Consider the following 25,728-nt stretch of genomic DNA (forward strand, 5'->3'; position numbering starts at 1 on the left):
CTCTCCTGCCTCACTGGGCTACTGTTAATTAGAGGACTGTAGACTCTAGCTGGATAAATGTGTGTCTTTTAAACAGTTGCCTTTTAGGTTTGGGACAGGCTTACCCTCACCACCCTGACATGAGCATCTCACTAACATTTACATGTTTCTCTCTCTCTCTCTGTCTTTTTTTTTTTTCCAGGATAAACAACTGTGTGGGTGAAGACAACCACTGGCTCTTTCTGCAGTTGTGTTTCTACACTGAGCTTCTTACTTGCTACGCACTGATGTTTTCTTTCTGCCACTATTATTATTTTCTCCCATTAAAAAAGCGTAATTTGGTAAGACATATTTATATCCACTAATGTTAGAGACCTGTGAACATGGTGGTTCCTTGAAGTGCCGGAGTGCAAGCAAAAATAACAAAGCTAGCCTCAGACCCGTGAACTTTACACCATACTGGGATTGAGATTGTCTGTTTTTCTTTTTAGACAAGTCTCTTTATGGCTATTTGTGTTGAGTAGATTTCTTCAGAAAACAAAATGCTAGCTCTTTTAGTATAAGTGTCTTAGTTTAAAAATAACCTAATTTTAAAATAAAACCAAACATAGGTTAGTTTTTTATTTCATTTTTTTTTTACTATTTTAAAATTTTCTTTTTTCACCTCTGCTTCTCCCAGCTCCTTCCCACCTTCATGCCTACTACCCAAGTTAATCTCTCTCTCTTCAAAAACAGAAACAAAAACCAAAAGGACAAAACCCACCAAACTATAACCAAAAAAAGAGGACATAAAACAAGGAATATTCTTTGTGTTGGTCAGCTATTCTTGAGCATTAGGTCTGCCCTGGAGTGTGGATAATTAATAAATTTTTAAAGATTCTCAAAAATAGTTATCTTTTTGAGAAGAGGTCTCCCTTCTCTATGTTTTGTTTTTGTTTTTCTAAGACTGGATCCTGGCACATAGCCTGAGGTAGCCATGAACTCTTGGCCTTCCTGCTCAGTCTCCTGAAGTGCTAGGATTACATGCCTGTACCACTATACCTGCTCTTCTGCCCCAGCCCTTAATAGAAAGGTTCTCAACCTTTCTAACGCTATGTCCCTTAAATACAGTTCCTTATGTTGTGGTGACCCCCAACCATAAAATTAATTATGATGCTACTTCATAACTGTAGTTTTTCTACTGTTATGAACCATAATGTAAATATCAGGTATGCAGGATGGACTTAGGGGACCCCTGTGAAAAGGCCCTTTAGCCCTCAAGGGGGTCAGGACCCACAAGTTGAGAACCATGGTTGTAGAGTTACCTTTAAGTATGCATCATTTGAGCGATGCCCAGACTTGCCTAACTGTGATGGTGCTAGCAGCTCCAGAGCCTTTGATTCTTGACTGGATCAGCACTGAACTGTGGACCTTTCATTTTAGTGTTTCTAATGTTTACAAGAGGACATTGAGGATAATGGAATGAATAAGGCACTGGACACAGAAAGGGAGGGAAGAGTACCCACCTGGTTTTAGTTACAGAGCTGCATTAAACACATCCTATGTTATGTTACTTTTCATTTTATTTGGACTTTGGTTGTATTTTTAAAAAATACTGTGTGTGGGGGAGGGGGATGGTGGTTGAGGTGGGGGAAAGCAGGAGAAGAGAACAAGTCTGTGCTTGTGAGCACATGTACAGATACAGGACAGAAAGAGAAAGAACAACAGGTGAGGGGTACTTCTCTTTACTGTTTACCCTGTTTATGTCTTTGTATATGGAATGCCATGTGTAGGTGTGCCGTGAAATGCAAGTGATGGCAGTCTCAGTTCTATGTGTGGTTGCTTTGGGGCACAGGCTTGGTCTGAGACTTGACTGTTGTATGTGGCTGCCGACCTCAGTGGTCTGTCTTGAATGTTATTGGATTGTGATTATTAAATATGGTATATGCTACTAAAACTTGGTCCAATAGCTGAACCAAATTCAAAAGACAGTTTGTTTCTTGTTGGCACTGATCTCTAACTCAAGAGCTTCATGCAAGCTAGATGAGTGCTTTGCCACTGAGCTATAGCCCCAGCCTACTTCTTTGTTTTGAGACAGGTCTCACTAATTGGCTAGGTTGATCTTGGCCTTACTCTCTGGTGCCCAGACAAGCTTGGAATTTGTAGTCTTCCTGTCTCAGCCTTCACAAGAGAAGATTGTAAATGTGAGTCTTTAGCATTTTTACACTGGGAACACAGTGCCTGTTTCTATCAGAGTTTTAGAAATGTTTCTTCTCGCTCAAGGTTAATTTGGGGCATAATTGGTATTAGTTAGAACATGTGAGTTCTCCAAGAAAACTGTTTGTGTTATAATTGAGCCTTAGTAGAAGTGTTTTGAAATTCTTCAGTGGGGTTAAGATCATAGTTGCTCAAAAAAATGAGAGAAAAGATGAAGAGAAGTCAATGGAGAGGAAAAGATCCTGAAGAGAGACCATGTTGCAGGGCAGGGAGGGGTCAGCCTGTGCCACTGGGGGTAATTGGATCTCCATATTTAGCAGATTTTGTTAGAAGGCTTTACTGGGGGACAAAACAGCTATTCTCATTTTTTCATGCATAGTCTGTCACTACTTTTGTGCTACAACAAAGCTGAGTGGTAGTGGCAGGTTGCATGGCTAACAGCACTCAAAAATATTAAAGATTTGGCTCTCAATATTCTTTGCTGACCATGTAGTAGAAAGGTCACTTTGGAAACAGACACACTAGGTTCAAATGCTTAGCTTCTCTTTCTATGTATATAACCTTTAACAGATCATTCAACCCCTCTGATCTGTAATTTTATTTTCTGAAAAATGTGAATAGTAATGAAACTAAATAAGTTAATAAATATATGCATCCAGACCTGGTGTTTTTGTCTATAATCCTAGAACTGCAGGAGTATTAGCAGTTCAGGGTCAGCCTCAGCTACATAGCAAGTTTGAAGCTAGCCTGGGTTACATAAGATCTTATCTCAAAAAGCTAAAGCAACTAAGAAAAAAATGTAATCTATACAAAAATGTAAATAGTAGATGTTTTGCTTATGTTACATTGGTTTTATGATAACTCTCAGAAACAGAATATTTTCTTTAGCCTATTCATTTTTATGAAAAAACTATAAACCAGTGAACAATATTGTTGGGGGTTTGGTGACAGACAAAAGAAATTCCAGTAACACAAAAGAATGGCACAGTAACACTTACGTGGAAGATTTAGAAATTTGAAATTTTGAGAATTTTTTTTTCTTGAATATTAGGGAGATGGGGACATGGCTTAGTGGACAGAGTCATTGTGGTCCATTGTGGTTGCGCATACCAGAATCCCGGCGCTGTGGAGCTTAGGACCAGTGGTCTAGCCTAATTGGTAGGCTTCAGGCCAATGAGGGACCCTGCCTCAAAGTGGGTGGATGGCCTCAGTGATACCTGAAGTTGTCCTCTGTATCACCCAACATGCACATGGACCTGCACACACTTGAACATGCACACTTTTTGTACACACACACACACACACACACACACACACACAATGTGAAAGATAGGAACTTTGGATAAATTAATGCCAAGTATAGGAAGAATTATGTTTTAATGTAGAGAAACTGATTGTAGGTGGTATTTGAATGTATTTTCATACATGTACTGTGTTTTTGTACATACATACTGAATGTTAGAAGAAAGATTAACAGTATAAAATTATATCAAGAGATTTAAAAATACTAATGGAGAAAATATGCAAAACCGTTTTTGGAAACTTAGACAAGAGTAATGCAGGTTTTTTATAGTAATAATATCTTAGTATTAATAAATGACATCAGTTTATCACAAATGTTGACTATTAAAGCTGTTTTGTTATCAGTAACTCCAGGAATATTACCATTGTTTGTGCTTAGTAATGCTGAGCAGGCTTTGTTCTCTTAGCCTAAGCTTTCAGGTGTGTTGGCATTAAGTGGATTGCTTAATAGTTTGTCTTTTCTGTGCTCACCTTCATGTTAGAAGTGAGAGATGGCAATTTAAAAATGTCTTTTCCAAGATCATGTCACACATGCCATTGAGGCATCTCTTGTGTGTTCTTATTTAGAACATCTTTTCTGAGGCAGGGGTGGCAGTTCATTTGTAGAATCCCAAACTTGGGAATCTGAGTCAGGAAGATTGTCATGAGTTTGACAAAGTGAATCTCAGTATTAACTACTTTATTCCAGCTCTCCTAAAGAAATTGTCCCAGATATAAACCTGAAAGTGTCTTCGTTTCTTCAGTTTTGAAGGGTTTATTGCTTAGCACAGGATTATAGATAAACAATTGCTTTCAGTTAAATATTTTCCATTGTCTTTTGGCTTCTATAACTTTGTTGTAGTCAGTTGTTGGTATTACTACTTCATCAACATAATGTGTCTTTTTAAAATTATTTATTTATATTTTATTTACATTGATGTTTTGCCTGCATGTATGTCTGTGTTAGGGTGTTAGATCCCCTAGAACAGGGGTGATAGACAGCTGTGAGCTGCCATGTGGGTCCTGGGAATTGAACCTGGGTCCTCTGGAAAAGAAGCCAGTGCTCTTAACCACTGGGCCATTTCTCCAGCCCCTATAATGTGTCTTTTAATGACCACTTTTATGATTTTTAAATCCTCCTTAACTGTTATTCTGTAATTCTATAATGTGCTTCAATGTTGTTTTTCTTTGCATTTTTCAGTTGAATACTTTGCGTAACTTCTTGAACTTGTGTGATGAAATTCTTAAGTTATAAAATTTCTGTCTCACTTTAAACATTTTGTGACCTTTTTGCATAGTTTAGATTCTAATTATTTATGTGTAAAGTTTTTGCACTTCCTAAAGTCTTTGCAGTCCTTTCTGCATCCCTGCCCCCCACAGTTCAGTCTATTTTTTTTCTATTGATTTCTGATTTATTAATGGTAGCTTTTTACTCTACTCTCTTGAGTTTTTAATTCTGTTACATAGTACCTTCCACTCTTAGAGTCTTCACTTGTTACTATTTCTCATGGATCACTTTTCTAGGGAAATTTTTACATCTTGCCATTTTCTTGAATATTTTTAGCACTATATCTTAATATTTTGAAGTTTTTTTTTTATTTTATGTGCATGAATGTTGTATGTGCACCACATGTATGTCTGGTGCCCATGCAGGTAAGAAGGGGAAGGATCCCCTGGAATTGGATTAGGGATGGCTGTATGCAACTATGTGGGTACTGGGAATCCAACCCACATTCTCTTGTCTTAACCACTAAGCCATCTCCAGTCCCTTCTTGAACATTTTAATTAAGGTTATTTTCATGTCCATACCAGATATTAGTCCTGCACCCTGATATACCTAAAAAATTTTTATTGAATACTGGGCAAATTGTATGGCTACTTGTGGTGATGTGGTTGATGTGTTATTAACTCCAGGTTTGATTTACTCTTTTATTTTCTTTATAAGAAGGAGAATGCTCATCTTGACCCAATCAAATGACATGTTTTTCTTATACGGAATTGGGCTTAGTGTAGCAACTCTTTAGGAGATCATCCTTACTGCATTTGTGTTTTGTAGGATGTTTGGTTGCTAAGTTTTATGAAGGACTAGTTTAAATTTTCCATTACTCCTCTTTGTATCCTTCTGGGGTTTCAGCAGAAGCTCTGAGGTGTCCTCAAGTGTCCTTCCCATGCAAGCTAGCAAGCAGTGCAGAAGATACAGCACCCTTGGCTTCTCTCTGCTCAGGGATCTCAGCCTAAGTTCTGGCTGGGTTGCTAGGTAGACTGCTGTTCACCATTCTGCATAGCTGTTCATGGATTGGATTTGTCTGACTTTTCAGGGATGTTGTGGGATTTTGTACATTGTTGAAGATGTATTGCTGTGATTGGTGTAATAAAAGGCTAAAATAACTAGGGAGGAGGTATAGGTGGGACATCTGGGCAGAGAGAGAGAGGAAGCAGGAAGTGAATCTAGGTACATTTCAGATGCCAACAAGCTATGGAGAGAGTTGGACATACAGAATAAAGAAAGGTCAGAAGCAATGAGGCAAAGCATAGATGAAAATAAATGGGTTAATTTAAGTTGTAAGAGCTAATGGGACAAGCCTAAGCTAAGGCCAAGCTTTCATAATTACTAATAAGTCCCTGTGCCATTATTTGGGAGCTGGTGGCTGGAAACAAAGTTTGCTACATTGGGAAGCTTAGTCTCAGACAATGGGTTTTCTCACAGGTGGCAGTGATGGTGGTAAGGCCTTTCTAACGGTTTCTTCTCAGGTGATTCTAATTATTGCTGCCTAATTGTGCAAAACCAAGACAACACTGGTGCCCTAATCTATGTAAATAGAGTTCTGTGAAGTTTGAAAACTTATGTGACCATAAGGTTTGAGTACTGTAAGCTCTGGACAGACAAAACAGAAAGAAGAAAAACAGTTTGAGACAAGAAAACTACAAGTGGCTTGAGGTAGTGGAATGGTCAAATTTGAGATTAAATCTACTATAAAATACTGACTACAGCAAGTATTGTTGGGCTAAGTAATAGTACACTGTTGTTTTTATAGAAGTTCTTTTGAAGACGACATTGTAAAAAGTTACCACTAACTTCAGTAGGGAAGTCACCATTATCACATTGACCTTAACAGTAATTCTAGTCCATATGTATTTTTCTTAGGACCTTCCTTCTTCTTACCCTTTTAACTTTTCCAATGACCAGTAAACACCTGTGTCCTGCTATTGAGTATGTGTGAACACTGGCCATGTAGTGTCAACCCTGTCTCATCCACCTTCTACCCTCTTATTGCTTGAGATATGCAGTAAAGACCCAGAGGCCCTAGGCTCATTTGGAGTTAATGTGACTGTGCATCTTTCATGCAGCTGGTATGTGCTTGACCTTGATCACATACTTTTGTCCTGAGAGCAGTGGGAAGTTCCTATCTGCTTTTTCCGTTACCCTCTCAGGTAGACAGATGGCAGCAGAGCATCTTCTCTCCTGTCTAGCTGAGTGCTTATCTTCCAGGTCAGGAAAGAGCGGTATCATCTCTTAGGTGCCTGCTAGCTTTTAAGATGAAAGTGTATTCACTTAAGAGAATAGAATCGCCTGTGAATGGCACTTGACCAGTGTTTGTGAGAAGCTGGCAGATCACGAAAACCTCTCGAAAAAGGAAATTGAGAGAAAACAGACTCTTTGTAAATTCTGTGAAATGAACCAATTGGGAATCTGATTTTCCATTTCTTATTTTCTGTTTTTAGGGGATCTCTTTCTTAGATGGGTTACTATAGTTCCTTTGTAGTTACTCCCAGGTTTTTCTTTTTCTTATTGTAACTTCATGCTTTTAAGAAAAACAAAACAAAACAAAACAAACAAACAAACAAAAGCCTTATTTTCCCGTGTGGTGTTGGGGAATGAGCCTAAGTTCTGTGCATGGTTGGCAAGCACTCCATGACTGGATTGCACTCCCTGCCCCATGTTTTTTCTTAATTTTTACCTTCAAATTGCCACCCTTTCCTGGCTAATTGTGAGTTTTTGGGAAATATTTGACATGCCTGTTGTTGAGGGAAGGAAGGTATAGAAAGTGTAATGGGTAAAGGCATAGTTCAACATGAATTGATGTCCCAAATAGGATTTCTTTCTTATACAGATTTATTTTGCAGGTCTTCTCCTAAGGAAAGCCCATGAGCTTAAAAAATAGTTTATATGATTTATGCTCATTGAAAACAGTAACTTAAAAATTCCAGGGTCTGACTAGATGGCTTAGTGTATAAGAACACTTGCTGCTCTTGCAGAAGATTCAGGTTTGGTTTCCAGCACTCTCCTAGTGGCTCCCATTGTCTGTAGCTACTGTTGTGGGTGATCTGACACCCTCCCCTGGCCTCCATGGGCACCAGACACACATGTGGTATATATATAAGGATGTAGGCAGAAGACTTATACATGTGATATAAAATAAATAAATCTTAAGTTAAAAAAAATCCTGAAGATCTCAATTAGTTTAAGAAAATAATAAATTGATATCTAGAATTTTTCAGAAATTGAGCAACAGGGTTGGTTTTTAAACAAATAGGATAAAATAATCAGATTTGGGAAATGTGTAAAGTGTATAAGCTTTGAAAAAGTCTTTAAGCTAGAAAAGTCTTTAAGATGTTAGGCAGTAAATTTGTTTGCCTTTTTCATGACAGTATAATGTTGTGTTTTTCTTAAAACTCTTTGAAACTGATGTCTTACTTTAATTATTAGGCTAAAAATTATTATAGGATTTAACAAACCCATTTGTAAGATAATTTACTATTTTAATTAAGTAAATTAAATGGATATTGAATAAAATGAACTTTAGTATTTGGCCAAAGTCTATATTTGACTGTTACACATACTGTTATAAAGGGTTTCATCAGCAAATTTTTAGTCAGTATATTACTGAAACAAAAGAAAACTGCAGATTTTTATTTAAATATGAAGGAAGGTATCACTGTATTTATAGTTCAAAGTTATATCTGGAGCATAAATCTTTCATCAGTCATGTATTTTCCAACTTTTAACATAGATTAGATAATTCTGGCTTGTGTATACTTGGAATAGTGAGAAAGTTCTCTTTGGGAGTGTCCCTGAGACGGGTAGATGACAGAAAGTCAGAGATCTGTGCTTATCTGTTCACAGAACAGCCATCTGACAAGGTGATTGAGGCCGAACTTCCTGGCATAGCAAGCACCAGCCTGCAAACACTGCTTCTGTTTTCTCTTGAAGAACTTTTTTTCTAGGGGGAGGGAGGAAACAGTGTCTCATGTAGCCTAAGCTGACCTTAAACTTCTGGTCTCCCTACTTCCATCCCCAACTGCAAGCATTGTAGGTATGTGCCACCATGCCTAGTATACCTGAAGAATTTTTAGATGATTTTATATTAACATTTTTAAAAATTTTAAGTACAAATTTGAAATATACCGTCACACTACAAAATCTGATAGATTCATACATTGGTAATTTCTTTTTTGAGGCAGCCTGCATTTAATATTTTTATCTAACATAAAGACTGATCATCTATCTTGTAAAGGTGTCATAGTAGTTTAAATTTAACAAAAAATGTACGCCCACTGGCAACTAGATACTGTAGACAGTAATTACTATCTATGAGAGGGGGAAAAACTATTTAAGTCAATAATTTGTAGTTTTAAAGTAGGAGTTACACAGCTAATCATTTGTGGAATGCCACTTCAGTTCTAAAGTTACACTTTTAAAATTATTTTTAGATGAAGGAGATTCAAATTAACTTCTGATTGATTCTTTTATAGTTGTTTTTATGTGAATAGCAAAATCATACAAACTGCATTTAATGGTATGAGAGCAAGGGTGACAGAAGGGGAAGGGAGAAGAAAGAATTGAAACAAAAGACTTGCTGCCAGTATTCATAAGAGGGAAATAAATAATGTGCAGTGGCAAGCCAGAGATAAGTTACTGCTATCCCAGCTGGTGGATGTCCAATAGTGTTGCTGTTTGCATTTTTGTGTCATAGAATTGTGCCACACAATTCTTCGCCTTATCTGTTGGCTAATAAAAAAATAAAAATAACAGAGGATTTAATTTCAGGTGCCCTTGGATGTTTCTAAATCTCACTATAGTTCCAAAATATTTTTCTGTAATCAACCCTAAAAGTAATCTGACTACTTCTGCTGTTTATTGCTATTACAATTAGCCTTAATGATCTTCATTCTTATCATGTACAAGGTGACTTATTTATCATGGTCCCAGAAGAATGGAGAATATTGATAAAATACATATTTAGCTTTATGAACTTTTGATAAGTAAAACAAAGAAGAGTGGGGGTTAAGATCAATATGAAAAATAAACTATTAATGGCAGTATGAAGGTAATCTAGCTTCTTTGTTCATGTGTACTGACTTACTGCTAGGGATGTTGGTAGACAAAAATGGTCTAATCTAACCGTTGTCAGTTTTTTTCTGTCAGTGTATTCCTTTTCTGTCTTGACAGATGGAACATAGAAACCTTGTAACAAACCCCGAGCATGTAATGTAATGACAGGTTGGCTGTATATGTCTCCATGAGACTGTTTCTGTGGAGTCTAGTTCTAAATAGAGTAGCATTTAACATGGAAGACACAGCAGCTTTTGCATCTGAGACTGTCAGTCTCTGAGTTTAGGTTAAACTTGGGAGCAGTGTTGTCACTATCTTAATTCTACCAAACGCTGTAGTGCTTTTAGTTGTGAATTTAACAAGAAAATATGTTACTCAGTTTGTATGAATTGCTCCACCTTTTAAAAAGAAATTCTACTGATAAAATATGCTAAGAAAAACAAGATTTTTTTTGAAGTATTCACTGCCTGCCTAGAAATTAGGTGTTGTTTGTATTTGCTCTATAATAACAAGGTTGCATGCACATATATACAAAATGTAATTTTTGATTCTGGGCATTCAACAATAGCCACTAGAGAGGTATAAATAGTGAGTTTCCCTTTAGATATTTATTTCCGTTAGGATGTAATGAGACTGAAAGAGTTTGTGGTCTTTCAGAGAGTGTAGGAAGAGAGGGAATTACAGAATAAACTTATAAACACTCTACCTATATTTTGGAATTAATAAACAAAAGGCCCAAAAATGCAGAATATTAGTACAGCTATAAGGATTTTAAGACTAAAATAAAATGTATTTTTATTATAAAATGAATTTTCATATCAGCATTAATCTCTGCATATGAAGTTGGTTATTTAGTCACTTTAAAAACTCAAATCTTTATGTTAAATATATCAGATATGATACAATTTCTTTCTTTACTTGTAAAACAAGTCCCTCAGTGATAGGCTCACAGGCACTGGACAGTCATTTTTTTTAAATTCTGTTTTTATTTTAAACTATAATCTGTAGTCTATATATATGTCAGTTAAATTTTTATGATTACAGCTTTCCTTTTTACTGTTGTACCTTTATATTGCCATGTGCAGTATATCTGTGGAAGCATGCACAAACACTGAAGTTTACAGGCCAGCCAACAGGCTACAGTGCTATGTGTGCAGCATTGGACAGACAGTTTGTTAAGTGTAGTTAATATCCACTGCTGTGGCTGTTGTTATAAATATTCATAATATCCCATTCAAAATAATGTATTCTTTCTGTTGGTGAACAGGTATATTGTTCCCAGTAATACTCCTATTAGGCAGTCTTGCTCCCATCTTTTCTGTCCTGTGCCTGTGATTCACTTGGTTTCGTAGCTCAAGTATCTCAATATATGGACAAGAGATGAAATTTGGAGTTTCCATGTTAGCAGACTAGAAGTAGAGAACTTACTTTATCAGAAGAAGGTTTTCCAAAACTCAGGGAAACAGTCCTTATAACACAGCATAGTATACTGACAAAATTCTGACTTCTTCCTCTGTGGTGGAGAGTTAGACCTGCAGGCTCTGTGATGGACAGTAGACCTGGACACTCTGTGATGGACAGTTAGACCTGGACACTCTGTGATGGACAGTTAGACCTGGACACTCTGTGATGGATGGTTAGACCTGGACAGTCTATGATGGACAGTTAGACCCAGACACTCTGTGATGGACAGTTAGACCTGGACAGTCTGTGATGGACAGTTAGACCCAGACACTCTGTGATGGACAGTTAGACCTGGACAGTCTGTCATGGACAGTTAGACCTGGAGGCTCTGTGATGGACAGTAGACCTGGACACTCTGTGGTGGAGGAGACTTTATTCCAAAGCTTATTTTCAGTGATATAAATTAGCAGCATCATGCCACTAAGATAAGATTATAAACCCAAGAAGTCCTTGAGAAGAATTGTAACACTGGGTACTTGACTGGGACAAATGCCCTTTGCTAATATATGTCAGTCTTACCTTCATTCTATTTAACAAGTTAATTATGAATGGTATGCTGTGGTTATATTAGTATGCTAAGGCCAGTATAACAGAATATCACAGACTGTGCAGCTTAGAAGAAATTTGTTTCTCCCTGTTATGATGGCTGCAAGTCTAAGGTTATGGTCCCAGAAGATCTGACTCTTCTTTGTTTCTTTGACTTATAGATGCCACCATCCCACTGTACCCTCAATGGTCTTTCCTCTGTGTAAAAGAGTCCTGGACCTTCTTTCTGTGTCCACACGTCCTTGCTTTTGAGGGCATCAGTCATATGGGAGGAGTGCCCACTTCATTGTCTTATTTCAATTTAGCCACAGCTTCAAAAGCTCCATTGCCAAATATATTCAAATTCTGAAGTACTCCTGTGCTGAGGTGTTGGGGGTTAGGACCTTGGCACATAGATTTTGGTGACATGTTCACACAGTAACCCTATAATGAAGATTCTGAGTACAAATGGGTTCTTGATGTGGATACATTCATAAGGCAGTTTGGGATGTGCTCTGTCCAAGAGAAAGAAACAAAAGATACAACTATAGTACAGATTTAGATTGTGTATTGATACAAGTAATGCATGTGTGAACTTGGAATTGTTTTCTGGAAATATAAAACCAATAAGTAGCTTTTATGTTAATTTTATACAGATAATTTGAATTTATAACTAAGTGCACAATGTAATTTTTTAAATAAATATTTTAGTCTTATCACCATCCATGACATTTGTAAATTACAGTTGGTAAATCTTTGATATTTTCTCATAGGAAGCAGACAGGATAGATTTTATTTGATCAAAAGTAGGCACTTAAGCATAGTAATTTCTGGGTACACATGTCTAAAACCACTCTACCACATAAAACTATGTACTAAAAACCTGGACACTTACAAGAAATGAAAGCACAGCACCCAACCATTGTCAGTGACTCTCAGAAGGATAAGAACCTAACAAAAACAGCAGTGTAGTGTCAGACTTGCCAGATGGTCAGGAAGTGCATGTACTCAAGGCTTGGAGTGTGGACTTAGATTGTGGCAGTGAATACCAGAAGGATGTCAGGATATAAGCATCGTGAAGTTGAAAGGAAAGCTGCATTGGCTGGTGAATGGGCGTGGCTTACCTGAAAAGTTCCAGGAGATGTCTAGGGAATGAATGTATTTTGAGTCTTCCTCTGTGTTCATCTGGGGTTTCTTGCAGATGGGATGAACAAGAAACACAGTTCTTGTAATGCTCAGGTTGTTGCTTCATGTGTGAAGTACATCACTTCTCATTTTTACTTTTGTAAGTATTCAGAATTAGACTTTTTAAAATGAAATGTTGGGTGACAGTCTAATATTTGACTGTTACATAACAATCCAAGTAGCTTGGGGAGTTTTAAGTTTTCCAGGCTAATGAATAAGTATTGAAGGTATAAAACCAGATGTTCTCTTGATTCTAATGCTTGGTCAGTGTGGTCCCCTGAAAGGCATCAGTCCTTTGTTTCAAGAAAATAGTTGCTTTAGTGGCCACATAATATTTTATTTTCTGTTACTTACTTATTTATATTTTAGAAATTGGGCTCTATGCTATCCATCTTGGTCTTGGCTGCCTGGTCCTCCTGCCTTTGTCTCCTAAGCTCTGGGATGCTTGCACCTACCACTCCTGCCCTTACTTTTGGGATTTCCATAACACTGTTTGTTATTCCTTAAACTAAGTCAGGAAAAGCCCATAAGCACCAGTGGTTGTATTGGGGCATTCTTCTAGTCCATCTGTTGCATCTAAGAACTGGCTGTTTTGCTTCCAAGTTTAGCTGCAACAGGCTCCTGGAGAATCCTAATTCTTTGACTCCCTCTGGTGTGTTCAGGAACCATGATGCCAAGTGAAGTATTGTTTTAGTTTTTGTTTTGTTTTGTTGTTTTGTCCTTAGAACACAGTTCACTTGAGGCATCCTCAGTTCCATTCCCTAGAAATGACCAAATGACCTTTGCCTCATCACAGTTCCCATTCCCCACCATGTTCCTTTCCATCTCTGCAGCACTCTGTGCCTGCATCTCCAGTAGTACAGCATGGCACATTTGGGAGTTCAAGAGTATAGTTCCTGAGTGTGTAGAGCACATCATTATTATTTATCATGTGTGTCACAGGGCTGACTAAATGAAAGAATGAATGGAGTGTGCTTGAAAAGGCTGTCCCTGTTCCTGTTATGCAGGTTTTCCTCTCATTGGGGCTAAATTAGATGATAATTAGGTATTTGGGTCACTTGAATTCTAGTGTTATAAATCATACCTGTACATTCCAAAATTTTAGCATTGTAATAACTTTCCTTTGTGGACCAAACATCCTATACCTTCTCTAATTTTTGCTTTCTGCCACAAACAGTGTTTAAAAAAATGTAAGTTACAACTCTGGTATTGAGATTGTTATTTCATGATACAATATAGTAGTGAAATCCTGTAATTTTCAACTTTATGTTATAAGTTCTAAAGTTATTTGTGAAAGATTCTGATACTTGTGTGTTGTTGACATGGAACATAAGGAGGAGGTGATTTCTCTAAAGCAGTAAGGGGAATACTTATGCATGACATATTGGTTATGATTTCAACAGTAAGCAATTCTGAAAGCCGTTTTTAAGACTTTCTTTCTCTTTGTAGGACCTCTTTGTTGTTCGGCATGAGCTGGCTATCATGAGACTAGCTGCCTTTATGGGCATTACTATGTTAGTTGGAATAACTGGACTCTTTTACACACAACTCATTGGCATCATCACAGTAAGTATATTTTTAATGTAAACTAGCATGTATGAACAGGTGATCTAATTGTGAACTTAATTCTAAAAAGTTATGTGAAGTTTACAAGTTAAAAGAGATTATTACTTACAGTTGTTAAGTATGAAGTATATATAAAATTTTGCATCCCTCATAAAAATGAGCAGAGTATTTTTATATAACAGCAGTGCTTAATATATAACACTTGTGCTTATAGTCTTAATGACATATATTCTTTTCTATTATTAGCGTCTAGTGCAAAGTTATTTTTTCTAATCTTACTTCCTTTTATACCATACCAATCATTTTGTTTTCCTATGTCACAAATAAAACTATTTCAACATCATATTTTCCTTTAAATTACTTTAGATCAATTTCCAAAGATAGAATTGCTAAGACAAACATTTTACTGGTAATTAAACCATTTCTTGGGTATCCTAATTGATTTATTGATGTGCAAACTAACTTAAGTCGTTATTACTATTTAGAATGTCTGAAAGACTGACAGCTCCTCCTTTTATATTTGATGTGGAAAAGTCATAGAGGAATGTCATCTTCTTTGACACTTCTTATCACAACAAAAGAGATTTAAAAACAGAAAAATTGTAAAGACTGAAAAAAGAATACTCTATTGGAGAGAATGTAGGTCAAGTAGGCTTTCTTAGACATTATTGGAAGGAGTATAATTTGGCTGAACCTTGTTGGAAGGTGAATTGTCAATGCCTATCAAAATTTAAAATGTACATTCCTTTTGACCAACCTTGTCAAGCTATGTATTTGAAACATATAAACATGCTCAAAAGACTACACCATTGTATTGTGTTTGACATCTATATTTCATATGATCATTAATGCTCACAGCATACATTGAATAAAGTAAAGAAAGAAAACCTCAAAGCCTACCATTAAGCAACAGTGTTCAAGAATTGTGGTACTGGCCTGAGGATGAACATATACGTACAGGAACTAGAATTGAGAGCTATATAGTCCTTTGCTGTCTGTAGAGAATTGGTTTTTGGATGCCCTGTGGATGCCAAAATGTACAGTAGCTGCTAAAACCCCTTATTAGAAAGCATAGTATTTGCATGTACATCTCCCTGTATACTTTAAATCCTTTCTAGATCCTTTATAATATCTAATGCAGTAGCAATGCTATGTAAATTCTTGCTAAACTGTGCGAGTTGTTTAGGGTAGGATGTCTAGAAAAGTCTTTGCATGTTCAATATGGGTACAGTTTTCTTTCTAGTATTCTTAGCCCATGGTTTTGTTAAATCCACAGATACAGAACCCAGGAAAATAGAAAGCCAGCAATATATATCTATATCTATATCTGTATCTGTATATGTATATACGTGTGTGTGTGTGTGTGTGTGTGTGTGTGTGTGTTTGTGTGTGTGTGTGTGTGTGTGTGTGTGTGTGTCTGTCTGTCTGTCTGTATGTATGTATGTATGTATGTCAATGGATTTTTTGATAAAAAAAATGCCAAGACTATTCAGTGCAGAAAAGAATAGTATCAACAAATGATTCTGGGACTGCTAGTTATTCACATGCAAAAAATAAGATTGTCTCTATGCTTCATGATATATGCAAAAGTTAACGCAGAATGGATTGTAGTACTGAAATGTAGATGTGAGAGTAGTAACACTAAGAAGAAAACATAATCAACAATGTTGGTGTCTTAGATAGGACACACAAAATAAAAACTACCAGAGAAAACATAGTTGGACTTCAACAGAATGACAGACTTCTGTGCTTCAAGGGGCTCTATTCAAGGCAGTGTGAAGAGACCTTAGAGCTAGTTGGTCCTCACACACTGTTATGGTGTTATGGTTCTTTAAACAGCAAGCCACAGAGTTCTCTTAGACTCGGCAGTTCCTTTCCCATGTCCAGACCAAAAGATGGGCATGTGTACACACAGCAGCTTTATTCTGAGGAGCCCTCAACAGAAGGAAGTACAATGCCTGTTGATTCTGTAGATGCAAGGATGTGTGATTTATTCATGAGAATATGAAAAGAATGAAGTGCTGCTACGTGGTACTATGCATATAATCTTGAAGACTTAAAGACCACATGCTCCAGCGAGTCCATTTGTATGAAATGTGCAGAATAGGTACATAGAGGAAGAAAATGGCGTAGTGATTGCATAGGGCTTGGAGACTGAGGATGGACAGTTCACTGGTGTAGTTTCTTTCTGTGATAATAAACAAGTTCTGGAAGTGAAATACTGGGTCACATGATCACCTCCCCCCCCCCCTTTTTATCAAGTGAGGCACAGTCCTGCAACAATGTATGAGAATGTTGGTTGCTCCATATCATTGCTATCTCTTGATGACAGTCTTGGTAATTGTAGCAATTTTGGTGGTTTATAATAGTACTTTTTCCATTTGTATTTCTCTGATGATGGATATTGAATACTTTACATGCTTATTTGGGTTTCATGGAACTTTGTGACATGTCTGTCTGTTTTAATCTTTTTTTATCTTTTACCATTGAGTGTAAATGTTCCTAATCCTGCTTGGTAGTGAGAGTAATAAGTGACATGGCTATGAGTAACAGTGCTGAGGATAAGGATTGTTTCCCCTAAAATTCTGCTTTCTACTGTTAAGCCCTTTCATAAGTACTTGATAATGATGAATTTCTAATTCACAAGACATGTCAAAATCAGTAAGTTATGAACATTGCTTAATTTCCAACTTTGAATCTGCCAGAATTTCTAGTGGGTATTTAAATCCCTCAAACAGAAGATTTCAGATTCCCCTGGACTTACTGTTAACAGTTAGGAGTGAACATGTGGAAACATTCAGCTAAAAGTGCATATCACTCCCGAGGACTGGCAGGGGCTAGTGGCTGAGTAACAACTTCCTCCCCCCTGCAAATCCTCATTGACTTCCAAGACTGTACTTTGATGGCAACTATTTCAAACTTTTTCAGGGGTCTCCACTATAAAATTGAGCATTTTGAGTTGAACATAATAATAAGTAAGCTACTTGTTAGTTGCTTGGTTCTAGCCTGATATTATCACAATGCGTCATGTTAATTATTATCAGATCCTATGCATTTTTAGAATATTGAATAGCAGTTCATTGTATTAAGCAGGGAAATTGAGTTCTGATAGGTTATTTCTAAACTGAGTAGAAAGCACACAAAATAGAACAACTGTGAGCCATTCAGAAAAAGATGCAAGTGCTGAGGGAATATATTTTGTCAGTCTGATACTTAACCACTGTACTTGTTCTCAAATACAAATGCTTATAATGGAATTTGTTCTAACTTGAGTTGAGAAGATAACTCATTTGGTAGCACAAGTGTGAGGACCTGAGCTTGATTCTTAGAACCTCCAGTCAAAGCCAGGTGTTGGAAGAGGGGAGCAGGTGGAGCCTTTGATTCATTGGTCAGCCATTGTAGCTGAATCAGTGAGGTCCAGATTCAGTGAGAACCTCTACCTCAAAAATAAAGTGGAGAATGACTACGGAAGGTACTTGGTATCCATGGTATCCATCCATTACACGAATGTGCACACACCCACACAAACAGCACACAGAGAAAATGAAGGAAATGACAGTAAACTTGAAGTCCATTTCCCTAGGTTGTCATGGTGAATGTCAAGCACTGCTCTTTTGAGATTAAATGAGTAATAGTTTCAGAATGTACTCCTCTCTTTGATTCAGAGAGGCTCAATTGTTTACAGACAGCATATCTTTGGTTTGTGACTTAAATCTAACAAAGGAATTACTAGCATTTGTACAAAATAACATTGAAAACATTGAAGTTAAAAATATAGACCGTGTCTACCTTCTTCATAAATAACTTGTTCTGTTCCATTTTTTATTAAACTAAGCTTGTCTATAGGCTTCATCTCTGGATACCTTTTCATCATATCAGAATGCACACATCTCTACACTGTGAGCTAGTGGTGAATTTGAAGATAACATTCAAACAATGGAGAAGTGACAGTGCATTGAGCCATTCCACGGAAGTCATCTTTCTTTTCCCTATCCTTGTTTCCCCCATGTCCAAAAGAGTCTTTGGGAAGAAAGGATATCACTTCCTTACGGAGAATTGGAGTTTCATAGCTTGAATATAGGTCTGTTAAGCAATAAATAGGCAAAACAAATGTCAGCTTTGTACTTTAAGCTAAGGTTTTAGAGAAGCAGAGTTCCAATTTTTAGTGATTATTTCCGCATTGTTTCCTTTAGCCTGGAATGAGTAACCTTCCCCTCATAATTTTATTTCCAAACTGACTAATCTGAAGTAGAATTTTAAGGGTTTACTTTATTTTCAGATTTGATTTAAATGAGACTTTAAATGTGTGTGTTGTGTGGTCTAACTGAATTGGAAGTCATGTTTACAAAAGCAATTGGCTTTGGTACAGTTTCCTTTATTTAGGAAACAAGTTATTGTAGTGGCATTTGCTGAGACTTAGCTCTTTTGCTTTTGTATCTGAATGAAGTAGACAGTGGTGTTCTTATTAATATAATTGACATCAGAATTAAGGAGCAATAGTCCCAGGCAGCAAGAGGGAAGTCCATGCTAGTGAGTCCCAGTGTTGACAGTGCAGGATAGTCAGACTGGTCCAGTTTCCAGAAGCCTAACAGCTGGCCAGTGTCCCTGGAGAGGTCTGACAGGGAGCTATTTTCTGCTGTGACATTCTTTTGACAGTTTGTCTAAATTCTGTGTACAAGCATTTCTATTTCCCGGGCACAGGAGTTTGTATGCAAGTATGAGCTTCTGATGTCATCTTTGGAGCCCAGTGCATTTGTTGTTCTGTGTGGTGAGGTTAGGGGTAGGGTGAGGAAGATGTATTGAGTTGTAGCTTTGGAAAAGCTAAGGGATTGCTGCCTTGGTCTCACAGATGCTATTGGATTCTAGTTGAATACAAAAGATAATTTAAAAAATCATTACAGAGAAAATATTTTTCTTTATACCTACTGATCCATGTTTGATTTGCAGTCAACATTTGCCTAAATATAGAAAGCCATTAGTACATGAGCAACTTTGGTGGTTTGAAGTAAATTGACCTCCATAGGCTCAGATATTTGAATAATTAGTCATTAGAGAATGGAACTCTTTGACTGAATTAGAAGGATTAGGAGGTGTGGCCTTGTTAGAGGAAGTGCATCACTGGGGTTGGGCTTTGAGCTTTCAGAAGCCCGTGTCAGGCCCAGTCAGTCTGTTTTTGTCTGTCTCTCTGTCTCTCTTTGGATCAGGATGTAGAACTCTGAGCTACTTCTCCAGCACCATGAATGCTGTGTGCTGCCAAGCTCCCCAACATGTTCCTCTACAAATGTAAGCAAGCTACAATTAAATGCCTCATTTTTTTTTTTTTAAGAGTTGCCTTGGTCATGGTGTCTCTACATGCAATAGACCTGTAACTAAGATGGTGACTTAATTTTAACTGGGGTTAATCTTATGCAATGAAAAGTATCTCATGTTCAAAATGTTAAATCAGATTAAAGGAGATTAGCTATTAAGTAGCATTTTATTAATCAATTAATGGATTTTCTTGCTTTTTAATATGTATCCAGAAATGTAGGCTTGGAATTGTCACTCTTCATAATTGAGTTTTGCCAAATATCAGTGAATCAGTGAACTGAGTTAGTGCAGTCTGTGTGCAAATCATGCTTAGCATACTTAGCTTGCAGGCAGCATTGCACATGTGCAGATTGTTGTAGCTCACATCTTTCTTTAAAGAGAGATCTCTGGCATTTTTGCTTTCCTTTCTAAATTATATATATTTTTGAAAATGTATTTCTAATATAGCATTTCTAGTTGTAAAATTATATGACATATCTTCTCAATGTCTTCTTAAAACCCTAAAAATATTGCCAAAATGTATTATGTTTCTTAGATGCTCTTCATGCTCTATGTTAATATTGGGTACATTCCTTTGTATATAGACATAATAAAGAATTTTATAGAGACTAGTTTCTCCTTTTGTGTAGTAATCAAAATTTGTGTGGAGTTGAATAACTTGTGTAAATGTATTCCTGAGCAGAAGTGGTTCTATACCTCACTTCTGTTTGCTCAGTGTGATAGACTGCTTGAAACATTAAAATTAATGTAAAAACTGAAAACAATTTAAATGTGTTTCGATAATGCTTGTAGGATAGTTAACACATAGACTTCTTAAAGGATCACCACTGAATGTAGACGCTTTATGTTGCTGTGTCGCTAAACATTTTGTGTTACTGTTACTAGGCATTTTCTCTAGAAGTTGGTTTTATCAGCTCATGATCTGAATTCATGTGCATTGTTAGGTTAGAAGTGTGGATCTTCTATGTATTGACTTTCAGTCTTTGCCAAAGGGAGCCAAGTGTCTCTCTCTCACATTCTATTGGTTCAGTGGTGATATCCCAAACCCTAGTTCCAAGGCACATTCTGTTCCCTAACTCTGTGTCTGGTACTGATAACCAAAAACTTCATCAGAAGTGTAATTTTGATGTTAAAATGTCAAAGTAGTTAGTTTTGGAAGCATAGATTTTCAGCTGTTCTGGTGACTGTGAGGCTACTGATAAAACACCTTTTGCCCAGTCACTCTCTGTGACCTGTGTGTGCCTGTGTGGTTAGTTGCCCTCTGGCCTGCATGTGTGCCTGTGTGTTTACAGTCACCCTCTGTGGCCTATGTGTGCCTGTGTGGGTTTTGTGTATGTGTGGACACTTTTAGTGACCATCAGCTTTCTTTATTAAAGACCTTGCCTTGTAGCTTGTGGTTGTTCTATATAAATACATGAGTAAATGAACAATGGTGTATACTTTGGAGTTTTGACTTTATGAATGGATTTTAAACCCCTTTCAGTTGTAGGATTACATATATAATCTCTGCCATTTGGTCTTTCATTATAAACTCTTGTAAACATAATTTGAGTAACTGTTATAATTGAGATACTTTTTTAAGCATGAGGAAGTGCTTAATAAAAACAATTAATAAAAGGAGGATTTTTCAGTCATTGAGGATTTATTAGGAATTTTATTACATGTTGATACATTTTAAACCTCACAGAAGCTTAGGATGTAAGCATTCCTACTTGGAAATTGAGGTATGGAGTTTTAATTTCTTACCAGTTTTGTGTAGCCAGATGATGGTTTGATGAAGAAAAGCAGAGAAATTATTTTGGAAAGAGCTTTTCAGTGGCTACAAATGTAAAACTTTCTGCCTCTGCACTGTTGTCCTGTTACTGAAGAAATGTTTATGTGAACTTCACATTTCAAATAAAATTTACAGGTGATCCTCTGTCAGCAATGGATGCTGAGGAACTAACTGCCTGTTTCCAGTGAGTAAACTGATGATAACCAAAATCATCAGAGGGCAGAGAGAAAGAAGATTAGCAGGCTTCCCTGCTTTCACATTGAAAAAGAATTAAAAATAAAGCGTTATGTTATTTCTGGTTTGCCCAGTTAGTCCAGTCCTGCTAACATATACCAAAGATGCCCATTTTGTACAGCCTTGTCCTGCTAGGTGCTTTTGACTTCAAAGTTAGTGGTGATTAGAAAGATAGCTCAGAGGAGTGTGTACTGCTCTTGCAGAGATCCCAGATTTGGTCAGAGTACCTCCATTGGGTAGTCCTGGGGAATCAGACACCCTCTTTTGGACTCTGTGAGCAACTTTGTTCATGTGTGGAGCACCTCCACCCCCACCATACACAAGCAACACATAATTAAAAATAAAATCATTAAAAATTAAACATGCTACTATTTGTATACTAGTGGGCAATCAAATGAAGCTCTTAAAATTAGGAAAACTCAAGCCTGGCTCTGGTGGCACATGCCTTTAATCCCAGCACCCAGGAGGCAGAGGCAGGTGGATTTCTGTGAGTTTGAGACCAGCCTGATCTACAAGAGCTAGTTCCAGGGTAACCTCCAAAGCCACAGAGAAACCCTGTCTTGAAAAACCAAAATAAATAAATAAATAAATAAATAATTTTTAAAAATTAGGGAAACTCAGAGGCAGAGCAGGTATATGATCTTGAACTACAAAAGTCTACCTGAAAAGTGTTTCCAAGGCTACATTAAGTCAGCATAGAGTCATAAATTAGGTAGCTATGTGCAGCATAAAGGCTTAATGACCAACGAGACCTTCAGTGAGAACAGAGTTCAGGTGATTGTGGAAGCTATATGGAGCGGTCTTCAGGTTCCCTCTCTGATGGTCACCTTTAGTTTCATCAGGTCTTAAATGTTTGGTATATTAAGAAACTCCTTTTGGAAACTGTTTCCAGGGTTACCTAGGCCCAAAGACAAGGACTCTTCTATACTTTGAAGATAGTTATTAGAACCAGATGGACTGTTTATCCTTTATGTTGTTCAGTGTGTCTACGAACTTTGTCTCGTTAAGTTCTTCTCCCCACAGGACAACATATGTGTCCAAGTATTGGTGCTTGGTGAGAATACACTCAAAGAAGAGTGGCTATCAGCCTTCTGTGCTGAGAGACTGGGTTCTCAGCCCTGTTAGCCTGATAACCAAGAAACCTTTGGTGATGAATTCTTGCTTTTCCTACAACACTCCCTTCCAGTTTGCCAGTAAACCCATTGTTCCCATCCCAGCATAATCTAGTCGGTAAGCTAGAATGCAGTTTTCTCTTACAGTCAAACATAATTTTACACTGAATCTGAAAGACCTCTTCTTGTGCCAAGATTAGCCATTAGGAGAAGGCAAAGTATTGACAGAGAAAATAGAGAAGGTAATATCTGTCTCTAAAATTCTTGCTGAATTTAGTTTTTTAAAAATGTGAAACTCCAGTTTTTAAAACATGAGGCATTTCTTCTTGCATTGCTTAGTTATAGAGGCTGATTGAAGTATTAGATATTTTTGATCATTAAATCATTCCGGGCATCAACATTTCTTACAACTAATTGCAGCAACACCCAGTAAATGTGTGATTTTTACATTCCTGAAAGAATGGTTAATTTGCTACCTAGCTAAAGCTGTATGTTGTGTTTATTCCTTCTGTAGCATTTGTCTTAGTGGTCCTTCCCTAGTGCCACCAAAAAGATGGAGTATTTTCAGTATGCTTTAAAAAAATGCCACATTTGTCCACATTGTAAAACAAAACAAAGTAGGCTGTATTTAGCAGCTGTGGATAGCATGGTTTGCATTTCCTGTGGTAATAATCTGTTCTGGAGTATTTAAGCCTGCTTGCTAGTGGGAAGGTCTCACTCTGACTCTTGCTTGATGCTTCTAGAGTGAGGGTTTACTATGCTCTGGTGTTCAGGTACTGACTTAGGCTGTTTTTTGTGTAAACGGTATTTTGGATGCGAGGTAGAGAGAGGTGAGCATTTTCCATTCTAGAGAAAACAGTGGCTTAATTTGGGCAGCCTCATAATCCCTGTTTATAACAGAGTAAACATCTCATCCTTTGAAAGAGCAGCTATCTGCTCATGATTTAAAGATGAGTATTGTCTGTCTCTTGAAGTAGGCTCTAGAAAATTGTCTGAGTACTTCAAAGGGTTTCTGTATGTGAAAGCTAAACTTGGAGTCTTTAAAGTTAGTTCTTTCTAGGACCACAAGTAAATTACTCAGTGTAGATTCTGTGCAGTAAAAGTTATCCCCAGGACTAATGGTGACAGTAGATGAACCTACCTTGCCTGTCCTCACGTAGCTTTCAGGCATACAGGTGTCAGTGGCTGTATTTCAGGCATTCATATGCCTTACAGCAGTGGCTCTCAACATGTGAGTCGTGACCCCTTTACAGGAGCCACATGTCAGATACTTACATTATAGTTCAGAACACTAGCAAAATCACAGTTAGGAAGTGGTCATGTAAGTAACTTAGGAAGGTTGATAGCCACTGCTGTGAGATAGTATGTGGTGACTCTGTCCTCTTCTTCCTCTGCACTTTGGTGCGGGTACCTTTGCAGTTGCATGTCACTAAAATGACCTGATCTACTTCCTTTATAGATGTGAACCTGGAGCCCAGCTTTCCTCTAAATTCTTAAGAAATATTCTCTTTTATCTGTAGGCTGTGTTTGCATTTAGAATAAATAAAATACTGTTTTGAGAAGAAGTTATGCAATACAATAAAAAGCTTATTTTCAACAGAATTGTCAAATGCCATCATCAATTTCAAGGCATAATTTAAAAAAAAAAAACTAATGTATACAGAACATGTAGCAAGTCTGCCATTTTTTTTACAAATCTTCAGAAAACTCTGTAAATAAAATTACTGTTTGTTTCTAGTCTCCTAAAACTCAGATGTTCTTCTCCCTTCTAGCTGCTTGTTCAGCATGTCTGACAGTTTGTCATCACAAGTACTCATCTAGCATGACTAAATGTAAAGGACTGTGGGTTAGCACTGCTAAAGGAAGTTCTGTATTCTCATGAGTAGTTCTGATTAATATTGTTATTCTCTAGCGCCCACCATATGTGAGCAAGTTATTAAGGTCAAGTCAAGGGAGAAGGTGAAGATGTATCTAATGTTTTTCACATTTGAAACTATGTCCTTTGTATTGCTTTAAAAATGTACTTACACTCTAAATTTTTATCTAAATGTAAGGTTGTACAATTTATATTTTGGGTATTTGGATATGGTAATGTTTGTCAGAATAATTGATAGGCCCTCTGTTATTACAGTTTGCATCAGCATTTTCAGAAACTGTCTTCTGCTGAAGTGCTTTCCTTCTGTGTCTGCATTACATCCTTGTTAAAACACCCAGAAGAGACTATGTTGTAAAGATTTGGTTTGTTTGTTGGGGAAAAAGAGAAATGTCTTATTTCAATTAAGGATATTAAGCAACTAACTTTAATTTTCATATTGAAAGATATAACATGATTAATTTATAGATTGCCTTATTGAATTTTGTAATTTATATAAGTCTATAAAACCCAGAGTCACTAGCACTCTTTGTATCTTGGTAGTTCTGTATTCATTGATGGTTTTTATGTATTATTTGATACTCTTTTATTTTTAATATATATTTGCAGATAGTTGAGTTGAGTTGAATGGAAATAACTAGGATTTTAAAAGAATTATCAAGGAATCAGGTGTCCTCAGTGGCTATAATTGAATGTTTCTCTTAGAGGTGTTTGAAACTTTTTTAATTCATTAGTTTTTTTTGACATGATGTAATGTTGATTTTATTTCTCTAAGGGGACACCAGAATGTATGTAGATAAACAAACTTGTTAAATCTCTAGAATATTTTCTGAATAGGCTTAAGTATTTCATAAAGCAGAAGTATTGATAAATTTGTTACATCTGAATATAATTT

General features: G+C 36.9%; 1 protein-coding gene across 5 annotated transcripts in view; it reads left to right on the top strand.

Moving 5' to 3' along the window:
- Positions 1-25,728, top strand: part of Zdhhc21 (zinc finger DHHC-type palmitoyltransferase 21) — a 55,595-nt gene that overhangs the window by 23,389 nt on the left and 6,478 nt on the right. For 3 of the 5 annotated variants that reach the window (XM_035439831.1, XM_035439830.1, XM_027400204.2), the window contains 2 exons: positions 182-320; positions 14,414-14,530. In XM_035439831.1, the coding sequence (XP_035295722.1) occupies positions 182-320; positions 14,414-14,530 (256 nt within the window). Of the gene's footprint in view, positions 1-181; positions 321-14,413; positions 14,531-18,365 lie in introns of all 5 variants that reach the window. The other 2 variants (XM_035439829.1, XM_027400203.2) reach the window with 2 other exon arrangements.

The sequence above is a fragment of the Cricetulus griseus genome, chromosome 2, assembly GCF_003668045.3.
Source record: "Cricetulus griseus strain 17A/GY chromosome 2, alternate assembly CriGri-PICRH-1.0, whole genome shotgun sequence".
Classification (NCBI taxonomy): Eukaryota; Metazoa; Chordata; class Mammalia; order Rodentia; family Cricetidae; genus Cricetulus; species Cricetulus griseus.